General features: G+C 40.3%; 1 protein-coding gene across 1 annotated transcript in view; it reads left to right on the forward strand.

Annotated features, from left to right (window-relative positions):
• Positions 1 to 14,704, forward strand: part of pnn (pinin, desmosome associated protein) — a 29,063-nt gene extending 14,359 nt beyond the window's left edge. Inside the window, exons 4-9 of the mRNA XM_078206246.1 lie at positions 2,184 to 2,256; positions 2,608 to 2,702; positions 4,353 to 4,428; positions 5,973 to 6,128; positions 6,209 to 6,347; positions 13,095 to 14,704. Coding sequence (XP_078062372.1) covers positions 2,184 to 2,256; positions 2,608 to 2,702; positions 4,353 to 4,428; positions 5,973 to 6,128; positions 6,209 to 6,347; positions 13,095 to 14,221 — 1,666 coding nt within the window. The 3' untranslated portion in view covers positions 14,222 to 14,704. The remainder of the gene's footprint in view (positions 1 to 2,183; positions 2,257 to 2,607; positions 2,703 to 4,352; positions 4,429 to 5,972; positions 6,129 to 6,208; positions 6,348 to 13,094) is intronic.
• Positions 14,705 to 16,634: the final 1,930 nt, after the last annotated feature.

A 16,634-nucleotide genomic window follows, 5' to 3' on the forward strand; every position in this document is an offset into this window, starting at 1 on the left:
ACCCCTTTTATACAGTTTTACTATTGCATCAGGTAGATGTGATTTCAAACGAGACTTAAGCACACATCACCCGATTCAATCAAAAACGAGTAGTTACAGGAATTGCTGCATAAGAAAGAACATTCTATTCAAATATGCATTTACAAGTAACAGCCCCTATTCATCAGAACATAAGCATAATGTCTTTAAGATACGCTATCTGTTAGTGCAAAAGAGAACTTTGTCACGTACTTAGCTAAACTCGCATCCCAACTGTGCCCAGCAAGCTGGAGCCTGTGGTTATCTTGTTTTGTCAGTTTGCTCCCATGAGCTGTTTTTCTGCCGTTCTTGCAAGCCCAATAGTGCACCTTGCCCTCTACAGTGGACATTAACTCTTTAATATCTCATTAACTATAGGCCGGTTAGCTTAACTTTTATAGTAGGGAAAATCTATCATCAAGGAAGAAATAGTGAGACATCTGGATATAAATAGTCCCATTGGTAAGACGCAGCATGGGTTCATGAAGGGCAGGTCATGTTTGACTAATTTGGTGGAATTCTTTGAGAACATTAAATGCGCAGTGGACAATGGGGAACCTGTGGATGTGGTGTATCTGGATTTTCAGAAGGCATTTGACATGGTGCCGCACCAAAGACTGCTACATAAGATAAAGATGCACTGTGTTACGGGTAATGTATTAGCATGGATAGAGGATTGGGTTAACTAACAGAAAGCAAAAAGTGGGGTGAATGGGTGTTTTTCTGGTTGGCGATCAATGACTAGTGGTGTGTCTCGGATCAGTGTTGGGACCGCAATTGTTCACGATTTACATCGATGATTTGGAGTTGGGGACCAAGTGTAGTGTGTCAAAATTCGCAGATGACACTAAGATGAGTGGCAAAGCAAAGTGTGCAGAGGACGTTGGAAGTCTGCAAAGAGATATAGATAGTTTAAGTGAGTGGGCAAGTGTCTGGCAGATGTAGTACAATATTGGTAAATGAGAGGTCATCCATTTTGTTAGGAATAACAGCAAAATGACCGATTATTTAAATGGTAAAAAATTGCAGCATGCTGCTGTGCAGAGGGACCTGGGTGTCCTTGTGCAAGAATCACAAGGAGTTGGTTTGCAGGTGCAACAGGTAATTAAGAAGGCAAATGGAATTTTGTCCTTCATTGCTAGAAGGATGGAGTTTTAAAAAGCGAGGTTATGTTGCAGCTGTATAAGGTGCTGGTGAGGCCATACCTGGAGTACTGTGTACAGTTTTGGTCTCCTTACTTGAGAAAGGATATACTGGCACTGGAGGGGGTGCAGAGGAGATTCACTAGGTTGATTCCAGAGTTGAGGGGGTTGGCTTATGAGGAGAGATTGAGTAGACTGGGGCTATACTCATTGGAATTCAGAAGAATGAGGGGAGATCTTATAGAAACATAAGATTATGAAGGGAATAGATAGATAAAAGCAGGGAAGTTGTTTCCACTGGCGGGTGAAACTAGAACTAGGGGGCATGGCCTCAAAATAAGGGGGAGCAGTTGAGGAGGAACTTCTTCACAGAAGGGGTTGTAAATCTGGAATTCCCTGCCCAGTGAAGCCTTTGAGGCTACCTCATTGAATGTTTTTAAGGCAAGGACAGATAAATTTTTTAACAGCAAAAGAATTATGGTGAGTGGGCGGGTAAGTGGAGCTGAGTCCATGAAAAGATCAACCATGATCTTATTGAATGGCGGAGCAGGCTCGAGGGGCCAGATGGCCTACTCCTGCTCCTAGTTCTTATGTTCTTATGATATGGGGGAAAGCAGGAACAGGTCACTGAGTTACATGATCAGCTATGATCATGTTGAATGGCAAAGCAGGCTTGAAGGGTCAAATGGTCTACTCCTATTTTCTAAGTCTCTTAACACTTTTGAATATTAAGCCCGAGCCATTAACAAGGTCAAGCCACTGTAAGGTGGGAATAAATTGAATAAACAAGTTTTCTCATTTAATACTTTACCGGGAGTCAAATGCCATATGAAAACAGTCGTTTTTGAAGTAAATTGCATTTCTGGGCATATTGGATTGCATTGAGATTCATTCATGTGAAAATGCAACTGCCTTGGCTATCATGAAGTTCTGCTTCTAACAAATTTCTGGGCAGATCCTCTGGGATTTCACTCATCAGGATTTACTATATTTGAGTCTGATTGGTGGTCTAATTTTTAATAGGCTGGGAGATCGTCGGTCTAGGAGAGAGTCACGTCAAGACAGCGACGCAGAGGATGATGAAGATACAAAAAAGGTATTGCATAGTTACAAGATAAAATGTTACATTTTCTTCTGATTTAGTTGCTAAATGCACTGCCATATGTGAAACTGCAACATCACAGCCCAGAATATTCCCAGATTTTTACTGAATTAACTGTTCACTGCAGTGATGGAAATCTAGACACTACGGTTTTTCCTAATAGGAAGTAGATTTTAGACGTTGGGTAAGAACTGGATTAGGTTCCACTGAATGCCTCCATTATTGAATAGCCCAAGGGCAATCACTCTGAGGTGGTGCTGTCTCCAATGTGTATTGGCATCTACCAGTGGATGGTAGCCACAAATTTGTGCTGAAGTGAAATTAATACTTTTCACTTTTTTACAGCCAGCGTTGCAGTCTTCTGTTGTTGCTACCTCCAAAGAAAGGACACGCCGAGACCTTATTCAGGATCAAACAATGGACGAAAAGGGCAAAGAAAGGTATATTCTACTTATAGTACCTAAAAATTTAACTCTTGAAGCTTGCAGACAGTCCTCAACTTCACAATGTTCGAGTTACAATGAGCGGCACGTCCGACATTTATAAATTGACACCGTGGGTGGGATTTACTGCCCAACCCACCAAGTGTTTCACAGCAGCATGAAGCAGCCTTCCCTTGACCAGCAGTGGGATCTCCTGGTTCTGTTGTCGACAGAGTTTCCTGTTGACTGCACCCCTCATTGCCGTGAAACCCACGCCATCAGTGGGACCGGAAGATCCCACCGGCACGAGCAGCCAGAATGTCCTGTCCCCTGTTTCGACATTTACAATGCCAATTTTGACTTTACAACACCACACCAGTGAACAGTTGTTCTTTACCAACTGTGGTGTTCCTTTATGTTCCATCTTGGGGCAAATTGCTTCTCGGATATAGGCGTGTCTTTGAAAGTGCAAGCACTGTTAAATCTTGGGAAATATGATGTTTTTGCTGAAGCAAGATCTCTCGAACTTTAAAGTGATAAAAGTCCCAGTTCAAAATTAATTGACTCAGCAGAAACTGGTGGGTTGGATGCATGTTTTTGAAAAGTTCATGCTTACGTATCACTCAAGTCCTTAAGTTCATAAGATATAGGAGCAGAATTAGGCAAATCGGCCCATCGAGTCCACTCCGCCATTTGATCATGACTGATATGCTCCTCATGCCCATCTTCCTGCCTTTTCCCCATAACCCTTCAACCCATTACCAATTAAAAATCTGTCTAACTCCTCAAATTTACTCACTGTTGCAGCATCCACTGCACTTTGGGGTAGCAAATTCCACAGATTCATAACCCTTTGGGAGAAGTAGTTTCTCCTCAACTCTGTTAATAAATACAGTGCATCTGAGAAAACATTGGGAGTGAAGCAAATTTACAAAACAACAAATAAGTGATGATTTTATAACTCAGTTCAGTGTCACAGTCACAGGTGATGGAAAGGAAACAACCGTCTGAACCGCGCCAGTTCTATCATGGGCAAGTGCAGTAAAATAGTGCATCACCCCTTTGGTCAGGAACAATTTATAACATTGTCCCTGTGAGAAAATCCATTCCAACTTGTGACGTTTTAACTTGTGACACGGTTTTCAGGAACCGATTGTGCCAGATGTCCAAGGGCTGCTGCCTGTGTTTTGAGAGAGACTTTGAAAACTTACTAGATGATGCTTGGATTTGACTTCTGCTTATAATTGATAAGAGCATATTTCATTACACTATAGGCTTAGGCCAAAGTAATTTTTAGAAGATGGGGTTGCTTTTATTTACTGATCAGGACTGATGTGCAACAAAAACTCTAGTTTGTGTATAACCAAACACAATTTTACTTTGAGGAACTGAATTCGTAAGTGAAATTTAACTTGTACTATTGAATTGCAACACATTCTGTTTCAGAAGAATGGCTATTTACTGTTAATCACCAATGTTATTAATCAGATGTACTATTGCTTTTGGGACAATTTAATTGTAAAGTCTCTGTAACCCTAACAATAAGTTGTAATCTCAGCATGTTTGAGACGGATTTATCTTGGCAGTATGCTCTTGACAAACAAGTTGCTGGCTAAGTCCCAAGCCAGCGAGTTACAAACTATCTAATTGCTGTCTTTTACTTACTAGGAATCGGCGGATGTTTGGCCTGTTGATGGGTACTCTGCAGAAATTCAAACAGGAATCTAATGTTGCAACTGAAAGGGTATTTTTTTTACTTTTTATTTTTGCTCTTCAATGTCTGGATCTTACAACAGAGTTTGAGTCCTGATTACTGCAATGTAACAATGGTGCTAGTAAAAATTTGTGAGCGGAACAGATGTCGTTATGAAATCCTGTTCTACCATACAACAGCATGCACACATTGTTTCAAACTCCTAAATACTAGTTGACTTGAAAGTGCCACCTGCATCTTGTTTCAGTGCCATGTACCATTCTCCAGGGAAACAGAAAAGAAAGCTTTAGAACTCCAAGCAAATATTTTGTTTGCTGTGAGTTGCTGAGAATCAAGGTACCTTTACTTGCCATGAAATGTACATCTGGCCTGTTCATGGTTGCATATTGTATTTGTTTAAATGCAAAATTAATGCAAAGCATTTATTTCCATGGTAACCTTTACTGTCATTTTAACAACTGGAGTGCAGACCAGCAATTTTAGTAGAAAATGTGGAGTAATCAATGATGTTTAACTGTGCCTCAAAGAGGCTTTAAAATTATGCCATTTGAGTAGTTATTTGGTTTTTGCTATTCAGTCAGTAAGTGCTCCCGCACAGGGAGACAAATAACGATTCAGAGCCTGAACACTTGTAAAATGTTCTCCCTTGCCTACACAGCCAATGATGAATTTCAGCACACATCACATGGGTGAAAGGACGTTGCCCTGTCCCTCAGACCCATCATCAGTAAAAGATGTCTTTGATTTGTGTATGAACTGTGCTAATACTTTGACGGGTGTTTCTCAACGATTCAAACAAAACTAAATATTTAATACTGTGCTGAATAAATGTCATGCCAACATTGTTCCTTTGTCCACTGGTAACCCATGGGTTCACTTTAAGCACCTCAATTAGTGTATTGTTTCTTAGTTTGCAGCTCGTTGTCCAAGACGACATGTAAGTTTACTTAATTATTCTGTACAGCTGTATAATCCATAACTTCATTCTAATGGTTATCTCTGCAGATTCTGGTCAATTCCTTTGGAGTCGTATTGATTCCAACCTTTTGTATCATTCTACAGTGTAGGACTTTGCTGTATTTTAAATTCAGTTCATGTGCACCATCGTACTGCTGAACCTAAAGACTTTTTCAGACACGTCTAGCTGTGAAATATGTTTACATATAATAGTGTGTTGAGCAAGTTATCAGCGCACATATGGACTGATCCAACTAAAAGGTGTATGGCTGCCTCTAGTTATGCCCTTTCAATTTAGTGTCTTTCTTAGTCAAACATGACTTAGTCATTGCTATGATAATTATCCATAAAGTAGTTTGTACAGTGCAGTAACGTTTATAATGTTGTTAAGTTGATAGATGTTAAATATCTGTTAAATGCTGCAAAGTTTTTTCCATGGTAACATCAAAAAGAGTACATTGAGAGAAAAGACTCCTGATGAAGTCCTGATGACAAAGTGCTGTTGGCGTAAGATATGTTGTGGATTGAACTTTTTTAAACATTTGGTATTGCTGAAGAGTCAGCTTGAAAATTTTATCTTTTCTGAGTTTTGATGCAATTTCTCTTCCAACCAACAGCAAAAAAGACGTCAGGAAATAGAGCAGAAGCTTGAAGTACAAGCTGAAGAAGAACGTAAGCAGGTAGAAAATGAGAGGAGAGAATTATTTGAGGAACGTCGTGCTAAACAAACTGAACTGAGACTTCTCGAACAAAAAGTGGAACTGGCTCAGTTGGTAGGAAATTGTTGTCTGAATAGGAAATTTAATTTTCTGGTAGCTTGATCTTCTTTAATATTTCTTCCTTTCTCAAACAGCAAGATGTATGGAATGAACATAATTTAAAAATAATCAAATACATCAGAACCAAGACGAAACCTCACCTATTCTATATACCTGGCAAACATTGTCCAGCTACTCAAAAGCTTTTGGATGAATCCCAAAGGAAGATGAATGGTAAGTATTTTACTCGTCGAATTACAAGATAATGGCTGTCATATTTCAGACCTGCGATTTAAATTATGTAATTTTAAAAATGTAGCTTGCTGAATGGAGTTAAATTGAGCAGTGGCAGTCTTATATTCAATAAGTCGCTGGAATGACCTCTGGTTCCTTTATAGGAATAGCATTTGCAGAGTGCATCAGTGTCTAGTTATAGATTATTGGGTGTTTTAAAAAATCGAGTTAACAAGGTAAAGTGTGACCAAAGTACAAGCATCTTTTTAAAGTGTTTTAATGTAGGAGCTGGTGTATGGTTTCAACACTGCTAATGGGTGGGGGGGGGGGGGAATTAAAAATGTAGGGTAATGTATTTGGAGTGTAGAATAAGTAAGAGGATGACTAGCTGTTCATTAATAATTGGAGAATTGTGTGTTGCAGGGAGAATAGTTTTTTTGGTGGTTGGAGGTGAAAGGAATTGTATTGAGGTGAAATATCTTTTATACTATCCAGGAGCCTGTGCAGGTAGAGCTTCCCAGACATTTTAAGTCCAGGCAGACATGGGCTTTGTAGGATTATATACTCAGTGTGGAGGGGAGGGCCTAATGGACTGTGCAAGAGCTCAATTTGAAGATGCTTATCTTGTGCTTCAGGAAGCCTGAACTTGAATTCCTGGTAATTCGACAATTGTTTTGTATTAAGTACCAGTGAAGTTGATATTTTTTTGTAGTTGTATAGTTGATTTGCAGTTTGAAACTAGGTACTGTTAATGGAAAACAGCTTGCTAAAGTGATGTAGCTTATTCAAACGAGAATGAGATAAGCTGCAAGGGAAATAGGCCAAGTGACTGGGCAACAAGATGGCAGGTGGAGTACAATGTGGAACACTGAGATTATTTGATAGTGAGAATACAAAAATAAAATATTCTTTCTAAAGGCATGAAACTTTGTAAAATCTTGATGGTCTGAAAAATTTGGAACACTTGACCTAGTACAAGGAACTAAGCTGGCATGCAGGAACTGCAAGCAATTATGAAGACAAATGCAAGGCATATCTAAAGAAGGGTATATTCGCCCTTTAGGCAGTACTGTGAAGGTGGAATGAGAGGGACTGTTCTATGATAGGTTGAGTAAATTGGGCGTGCATGCTGGAGTTTAGAATAATAGGAGCTGATCTCACTGAAACCCTAAAACGTTGCTGCAGTGCATCTTGTAGATGGAACTACACTTTCATGCCCACTCCCTGTATCTCTCGATTCCGAGATGAAAAATCTAACTATTTCAGTCTTGAAAATCTGATGATGGAGCAGGCTCGAGGGACTGATTGGTCTCTGCTCCTATTTGTTTTGAATGCACTATTTTTAAAAGTCAATTCAATTTTAAGTAGTGGGTTTGGAAACCTCAACAGCTGGCAGTTGAGTTTTTTAAAATAAAGAAATCTGGTTAACTTTTTGTTCTGATCTCTTTGAATAGTTTTAGCAATGAATGGTTAATATACTCAGTTCAGAGTGCAGAAAGAAATTCAGAACTTGCATGGTGCTCCCAGGCTTCTGCTGCCTTTGACCACCTAGGTGATAGATGTCATGTGTTTGGAAGGTGCTGTCGAAGGAGCCATGGTGAGTTGTTGCAGTGCATCTTGTTGATGATGCACTACTCCTTTCACCATCAACGCAGTGACAGCAGTTAATGTTTTTAGATGGGGTACCAATTAAGCAGGCTGCATTGTCCTGGATGGTGTTGAACTTGAGTTTTGTTGGAGCTGTATTCAACCAGGCAAGTGGAGTGTATTCCAAGACATTCCTGACTTGTACCTTGTAGAATGGTGGAGAGGCTATGGGGAGTCAGGAGGTGAGTTACTCTTTGCAGGGTTCATGTCCTACTATACAGTTATAGCAACACTTTCCTATTTGTATACTTTCATCTCCCTTGCAATAAACACCAGCATTCCAATTGCCACCTTAATTAATTGCTGTACCTGTGTACTAACATTTTGTGATTCATGTATATGAACACACACATCCCTCTACTTCAGCATTCTGTAGCTTCTCTCCATTTAAATAATATTTATCTTTTCTATTCTTCCTTCCAAAGTGGACAATCTTATGCTTTTCCACATTTTCCATCTGCCATTTTTTTGCCCACTCACTTAACCTAGTGAAATCCCTTGCCCAATTTGCTTGCTTCCCCACTTATTCTTGTATCATCAGCAAATTTGGCTACAATACAATGGTGAATTCAACCAAGTCGTTAACACTGATCCCTGTGGCAGTCAATTAATTATACTTTGACCTGAAAATGATCCATTATCCATGCTTTTTTTTGTTAGACAATCCTCTGTCCCTGTTAATATATCACCCCAATACCATGAGCACCGTGTTGAATACTCTCGGAAATCCTACATCTACTAGATCTCCTTTATCCACCCTGCTTGTTACATCCTCAAAGCACTAATAAATTTGTGAAACACTATTTCATTTCTGTAAAACCATGTTGACTCTGCCTGATATTATGATTTTTTTTTAAATGTCCAGCTATTCCCCCCTTGATAGTGGGTTGTAGCATAATAGACAGCTGTCCTACAGATTCCTGTTGTATCTTTTCTTTCTGGAATAGTGGTGTTACATTTGAAATTTTCCAATCCACTGGAACCTTTCCAGTGTCTAGGGAATTCGAGGATTGCAGCTGGCAACCTTGGGTGCAGGCCATCAGGTCTCGGGGACCTTTGGTCCCATTTGTTTTCCTAGTACTTCCCTAGTGATCATGGTAGTTTTGAGTTCCCTGCTTTACTGCTCTTGGGGTGCTTTTGGTGTCTTCTGCTGTGATACAACATACTTGTTCAAAGTCTCTGCCATTCCTTGTTTTCTATAATTAATTCCCTTTGTCTTGCTCTCTATGGGACCAAAGCTCGCTTTCGCTACTCTTTTCCTTTTTTTTATATAGCTGTAGAAGCTTTTATTCTGTTTTCTTTCATATTCTAATTTCTCTTTTTTAGTCGTCCTATGCTGATTTCTACAATCATCTGTACCACCACTTGCTTTTGCAGCATTGTACATCTTTTCTTACAATTTGATATCCTTAACTACTTTAGCCAATGATGATGCATCCTCCATATAGTCTTTCTTTCTTCAATGGATATTTGTTGCAATTTATGAAATATTTTATTCTGCACCATCTTGCGTTCTCTACTGTCTTACTATCTCTCTCAAATGTAAAATTCCATTATGTTACAATCACTTTTATCGAGAGCGTCCTTTCTTATGAAGTCAATATTTAATCCCATTTCGTTACACATTACCAGATCTAAAATAGCTTGTTCCATGATTGGTTCGAGAAACTGTCCTGAATACACTCATGAACTCATCCGCCAGACAACCTTTGCCAATTCAATTTGTCCAATCTGTGAGGATTAAAATCTCCCGCGATTATTCCTGTATCTTTCTTACAAGCCCCCATTATTTCTTGATTTGTACTCTGTCCTACAGTGTAATTACTGTCAAGAAGCCTATAAACCACTCTCACCAGTTTATCCATTGCCAATTCTTATAACAATCCAAACTGTTTTACATTTTGATCATCTAAACCAAGATCATTTTTCACTACTGTACTGACCGTACCCTTTATTTACAACACTACCTCACCTTTTCCTTTCATCCTGTTCATCTGAAATGTCGTACAACCTTGAATATTCAGGTCCTAGCCATGATCACTTTGCAACCATATCTACTTGCTCTCATGTACTCACTTTATTTCTATTTGTGCTACCTAGTCATCCACCTTTGGTGTTAATGCTGTTTGCATTTAGATGAAGAGCTTTTAATTTTCCTTTTACTATTTCCCCTATTCTGACATTATTTGCTGGTGCACTCATTTGTACGCTGTGTCCCCTCCTGTCATATTCTGGTCATTATTACCCATGTCGCTCCCTCGTACTATTGCCTCGTCCTTTCTCTTTAACTTTCCAAATCTCCCCTTGCGTAAACCGAGCCCTCACTATTTAATTTAGAGCCCCCTCTATAGTCTTAATTATATGATTTGTCAGGACACTGGTCCCAGCACAGTTCAGGTGAAGTCTATTGCAGTGGTATAGCTCTTTTTTTTTTGCCCACTACTGATGCCCGTGCCCATGAAGCAAAATCTGTTTCTCCCACACTGATCTTTGGCTCATGCATTCAATTCTCTGGTTTTATTTACCCTGCGCCAGTTTGCTCATGGCTTCAGGAATAATCCAGAGATTATTACTTTTGTAGTACTACTTTTTAATTTTGTCCCTGCTGGATCTGCTCAAATTCCTTCAGCAGAGCCTTTTTCTTTTGTACCCACATGGACCACGACAACTGGAGCTTTCCTCTCCCATTCCTAAGTGCTCACCAGCCCTAAGAAGATGTCCTCAACTCTGGCACTGGATAGACAAGATGTGGGGATGCCGGCGTTGGACTGGGGTGAACACAGTAAGAGTTTTAACAACACCAGGTTAAAGTCCAACAGGTTTATTTGGTAGCAAATACCATTAGCTTTCGGAGCGCTGCTCCTTCGTCAGATGGAGTGGAAATCTGCTCTCAAACAGGGCACAGAGGCACAAAATCAAGTTACAGAATACTGATTAGAATGCGAATCCCTACAACCAACCAGATCTTAAAGATACAGACAATGTGAGTGGAGGGAGCATTAAGCACAGGTCGACGAAGGAGCAGCGCTCCGAAAGCTAATGGTATTTGCTACCAAATAAACCTGTTGGACTTTAACCTGGTGTTGTTAAAACTCTTACTGGATAGACAACACAACCTTTGGGAATCTCTCTCTGCTGCAGAGAGCTGACTATTGCTTTAATTATGCTGTCCCCTACTACAACTACATTCATTTTTCCCAGCCCTACTTGAATGGCCCCTGCATCAGTGCTGTGGTTAGTTTACTAGTCTTCCTTGCATTCCCTGCTTTCATCTACACATGCTGCAATAGAATCAAACCTATTAAATATTTGCGAAATCTGAGGCTCCTCTACTGCTATCTTTGGTTCCAATACCTACTGCTCCACTTCAGAGGGAACAAAAAACTCACCAATCACCTAGTGCCTCCAGGCTTCAACTCGTGTCTCGCCGCCTTTGGCTCCTCTTTTGGACCGCTTGCCAGAACAGCACCATTCTCGCTGCTCCACATTCCTTCACTTACCTAATTCCTTTATTTACCTAATTCCGAGATATAAGCACTGAATCACAGCACTAAGTCACCACTGCCACTGTCACAAAACTTACTTTCTCTACAAACATGGTGCTAATTCAATGGTTGTGATGTTTTTGTTCATGGGATATGGGTGGGTCATGCATGGCAGAAGTATTACTTACCCTGATAGCTTTTATACTAAACCCACAAGCATTAGACTGGACTTGGATGTATGGCATGACTGATGATTGTTGCATTTAACCATGTAGAGGTTGTCCTTTCCTATAGGTCAATGTATATTCCCTGAACAACATCAGAAAACTTTTTTTCTTTTCTTTGGTGTCAGAATCCACAAAATTATTTTATTGAATTCAGTTTCACAAATTGCCCTGGAATTTAAACTCGAACTTTAGGTGGTAAAAATCCAATACCATATTTACTAGGTTAACATATCCCTACATATAATTGTACAGTAAGTGGGTAAAATATGTCATGAGTGTTGTTAAACTAAAATTGTTACTGCACATTTTATTAAACAAATGCAACACAGCAAAGCTTTTAATACTGAAGATTTGAGGGCTGTGTATTTAACACCCAGGATGATAGAATTTATTTCTGTGCCCCTTGTGGCAAATGCTGAACAAGTATTTTCTGAGCCCACAGTGATTTTAAAGATTTCATTTCATGCTGTTTGGGACATATCTTAATCATACCCATCTCATTACAAAACAAACTAATCTACAGGAACTATTATAAGGAGGTAGTGAATATTGAAAATAAAATTTAGAGCTGTGTTGAAGACTGAAATCCTAATGTAATCTTTTTAAGCATCTTATTCTTAATCCCTCAAGCAAATGTATACATTTGCTAAAGTGTAATCTTTGTAAAACAGCAGCTTGGCAGTTTTGAAACTGAACTAAATTTTAACTGGCTTTATGCATTGGGTATTACAGGTTTTGAGAGTGTTAAATAGCTAGTTGTTAACTAATTTGATTCATAATAACTCGCACTCTGCTGCAGTGGCTGGGTTACTTGAGGTGTTTATGTAAATGAAATACTTAAGATACAAAGTGTCCATCTGTAGCATATTATTTTTAAAATACAATCTTCTGGATTTTAATTTCTTTCCGGTGTTAGGGGTATGTTGTACTTTTTTGAATGAGATGGTTAAGATCTGAATTACTTCATTCAGATTACTCATTTGAATTGAAAATATAATCACTTCTGTTTTATTTAAATTAATTTAACCCACTTGATATTAAGTGACTATAGGCCTTGTTTGCTGCACTTCGAAATATATTTACGTAAAAAGCTTTGGTTTCTTTCCTCAGAGGCGAGTAATAAAAGTCTTGCCTCTCTTTCCCGCCCACCCCCCACCTTAGCAAGACCTCATGCTGTAATTCTATTTTTAGCTGATATCTTATTGTGACAGAATTTTTTTAAAACTCGGTGGCTGATCTCTGTAGAGAGCGCACCTTGTTATAAAACTAGGGATATTCCCTATGATATGAAAAGTAATTTACTGAAAAATAATTACTTTGCCACCATTGCAATTTGTTTTTTGTTGTTATGCAAGAATGTGCGAGTGTGTTTATTTTTGAATCTTTAGGTATTTTTGAACACAGGCGCCTGGAGTTTGCAGATCAAATTAACAGAATGGAAGTTAGACCTAGACGTCAGTCACTGAAGGAAAAAGAACAGCGAGAGGTGCAGAATGAAGAGCAACAGAACGAGGAACAGGAGGGTAAGGTGGCTCACCATCAGCAGGTGGAGGAATTGGGTAACCAGAACAATGATGTAGAAATGGAGGCGGCAGAAGAAGAAGTGGAAGTAGGTGCAGTTAAGAGTGATACAGGGAAACAGCAAGAGAAACAGCAGGAAGAGGAGGAGGAGATAGAGGAAGGGGAAAGCAACAGCCAGCCAGAGAGCATGCCTGTTGATGATAAGGAAACTAGTCAAATTCAGGAGAATGATCAGGATATGGTGGATGAGGTAGATGAAGTTAAGGAGGAGGAGGAGAGAGTAGAAGAGGTTTGTAAGGAGCCAGAGCCTGGGCCTGAACCCGAGCTGGAACCAGAACCTGAACCCAAGCCAGTACCCGAGTCTAAACACAAACTAGAATCTGAGCCCAAGCCTGAAACCGAGCTTGAATGTTCGGTTGGGCATGAGCCAAAACAAGAGAGTCCTGTAAACATTCAGCCTGTGGATTTACAAGTGGAACCACTTAGGGTGTCACCAAGGAAAAGTACAAGCAGGAGTAAGAGTAGTAGTAGGAGTAAAAGCAGAGGTCGTGAGAAAACAAAGAGTAAAAGTAGGAGCCGGAGCAGTAGTAGCACGAGCTCTAGTAGTAGTTCAAGCACCAGCAGCAGTGGTAGTAGCTCAAGCAGTGGTAGCAGCAGTAGAAGCAGCTCCAGTTCTAGCACTAGCAGTGGCAGTAGTAGCAGAGACAGCAGTTCTAGCACCAGCAGTAGTAGTGAGAGTCGAAGTAGAAGCCGGAGTCGGGGTCACAGCAGGGACAGAAAGCGTAGGAGGAGCTCGGATCGAAAACGTAGAGTTATTTCAAATACAGATAAAGACCGTAAGTCATCAAAACCCAGTAGCAAAGATTTAAAAGGATCAAGGGAAAAGGGGTCTCGGTTAGACAGGAAGAGGTCTATAGCAGACAGTCATTCAGGCAAAAGGTCTTCACGGACTGAAAGAGATCATAAATTGGACAGAAAAGACAAAAAACATTAATTCACAGAAGACTGAAAATTGACTTTTAGGAAGGCTATGTACAGCTTGATTTGTACAATGTACCTGATAGATGGAGGGATGTTTTCTTTCAGCTGGAGGATAAAGCCGCCTTAAGTCTTGCTTGCTGTATAGTACTTTCATTTGAAAACCATGAGACTTAAAATTCCCCATTAGTCCCTGTACTTTTACAATGTTTTGTATGCACATGTTTCTCCCAATTACAATTAAAGTGTATTTCTCAAGATGGCGTTGTATGGAAAATATTGTACTAAGCTTATCAGAAGGATTAGCCTTCCTCCCTTTTCAGTGTTTTTAAATCTGTTGTATTCGACCAATGATGATGCCTCTTCTGTACAGTTGCAATTCTAAGGGGAAGAAATGTCATCTGAACATTGTTAATTAGCGTAAAGGTGGTTGTCTTTGAATATGTACTATACAGTTCCTTTATGTAGAATTAAATGTACATTTTAAAAAGATTAAAAATTGTTTGTCTTTTAAATGTTTTCTACAGAATTTGATATATAAAACAATCCTTGATTCATGCTCACTTCTAAAGCTCACTTCTAAAGCAGCAAACTTGCAATTTTAATAAGATTTCAGTAGATCAGCTTCAGTGGTTGAATGGGTAATTCCACACAGGCCTGGAAAATCCCAGGTTTCATCCGGTCTCTGCTTTGGCTAATCCTGGCTGGAGTATAATAGCCTGTGTTCTAGGGTTGGAGATGGGAAAAATTAGTTGGTGTTGCTCTCCTAAACATCCCTCCATAACAGTTTTTACACTTACAAGGATACAACTGTCGGCTTTGTTTTGTTGACAAAGAACAATACAGCACAGGAACAGGCCCTCCAAGCCCGTGCCGCTCCCTGGTCCAGACTAGACCATTCTTTTGTATCCCTCCATCCCCACTCCGTTCGTGTGGCTATCTAGATAAGTCTTAAACGTTCCCAGTGTGTCCGCCTCCACCACCTTGCCCGGCAGCGCATTCCAGGCCCCCACCACCCTCTGTGTAAAATACGTCCTTCTGATATCCATGTTAAACCTCTCTCTCTCTCTCTCTCTTTCCCCCCCCCCCTCACCTTGAACCTATGACCCCTCGTGAACGTCACCACTGACCTGGGAAAAAGCTTCCCACCGTTCACCCTATCTATGCCTTTCATAATTTTATACACCTCTATTAGGTCACCCCTCATCCTCCGTCTTTCCAGTGAGAACAACCCCAGTTTACCCAATCTCTCCTCACAACTAAGCCCTTCCATACCAGGCAACATCCTGGTAAACCTCCTCTGCACTCTCTCTAAAGCCTCCATGTCCTTCTGGTAGTGTGGCGACCAGAACTGGGCGCAGTATTCCAAATGCGGCCGAACCAACGTTCTATACAACTGCAACATCAGACCCCAACTTTTATACTCTATGCCCCGTCCTATAAAGGCAAGCATGCCATATGCCTTCTTCACTACTTTCTCCACCTGTGACGTCACCTTCAAGGATCTGTGGACTTGCACACCCAGGTCCCTCTGCGTATCTACACCCTTTATGGTTCTGCCATTTATCGTATAACTCCCCCCTACGTTAGTTCTACCAAAATGCATCACTTCGCATTTATCTGGATTGAACTCCATCTGCCATTTCTTTGCCCAAATTTCCAGCCTATCTATATCCTTCTGTAGCCTCTGACAATGTTCCTCACTATCTGCAAGTCCAGCCATTTTCGTGTCGTCCGCAAACTTACTGATCTCCCCAGTTACACCTCCTTCCAGATCGTTTATATAAATCACAAACAGCAGAGGTCCCAATACAGAGCCCTGCGGAACACCACTAGTCACAGGCATCCAGCCGGAAAAAGACCCTTCCACTACCACCCTCTGTCTTCTGTGACCAAGCCAGTTCTCCACCCATCTAGCCACCTCCCCCTTTATCCCATGAGATCCAACCTTTTGCACCAACCTACCATGAGGGACTTTGTCAAACGCTTTACTAAAGTCCATATAGACGACATCCACGGCCCTTCCCTCGTCAACCATTCTAGTCACGAATGGTTGACGTTCTCTATCAGACTACAGAGGGGAAACTACCCAACATAACTCGGTGAATGCAGCAGAGAGGGGAGCTCGATGGTTCAGAAAAACTCTGCGTGTGTTCTGTAAAGAGTTATGGATCCCATTTATTTTCATATCCGTGCCCTGTAATTAATCTTACAAGGGGGAATTTACTGGAAGACAAACTTTTGTTCAAGGCTCATGCTGAACTGTCCAAAATAAAATGTACTGAAGAAAACTAATCCCTTCTCAATGATTATTTATCTAACGCTTTTAGGTAAGTGATTTGTTGTATTTATTGTATATTATGGTAAGTGAGATGGGCAATAGAAACCGTTTACCTGTTCAAAGATGGAAAGAGAATATTTGAGCACAA

Source organism: Mustelus asterias, unplaced genomic scaffold (assembly GCF_964213995.1).
Source record: "Mustelus asterias unplaced genomic scaffold, sMusAst1.hap1.1 HAP1_SCAFFOLD_1379, whole genome shotgun sequence".
In the NCBI taxonomy this organism is placed as follows: domain Eukaryota; kingdom Metazoa; phylum Chordata; class Chondrichthyes; order Carcharhiniformes; family Triakidae; genus Mustelus; species Mustelus asterias.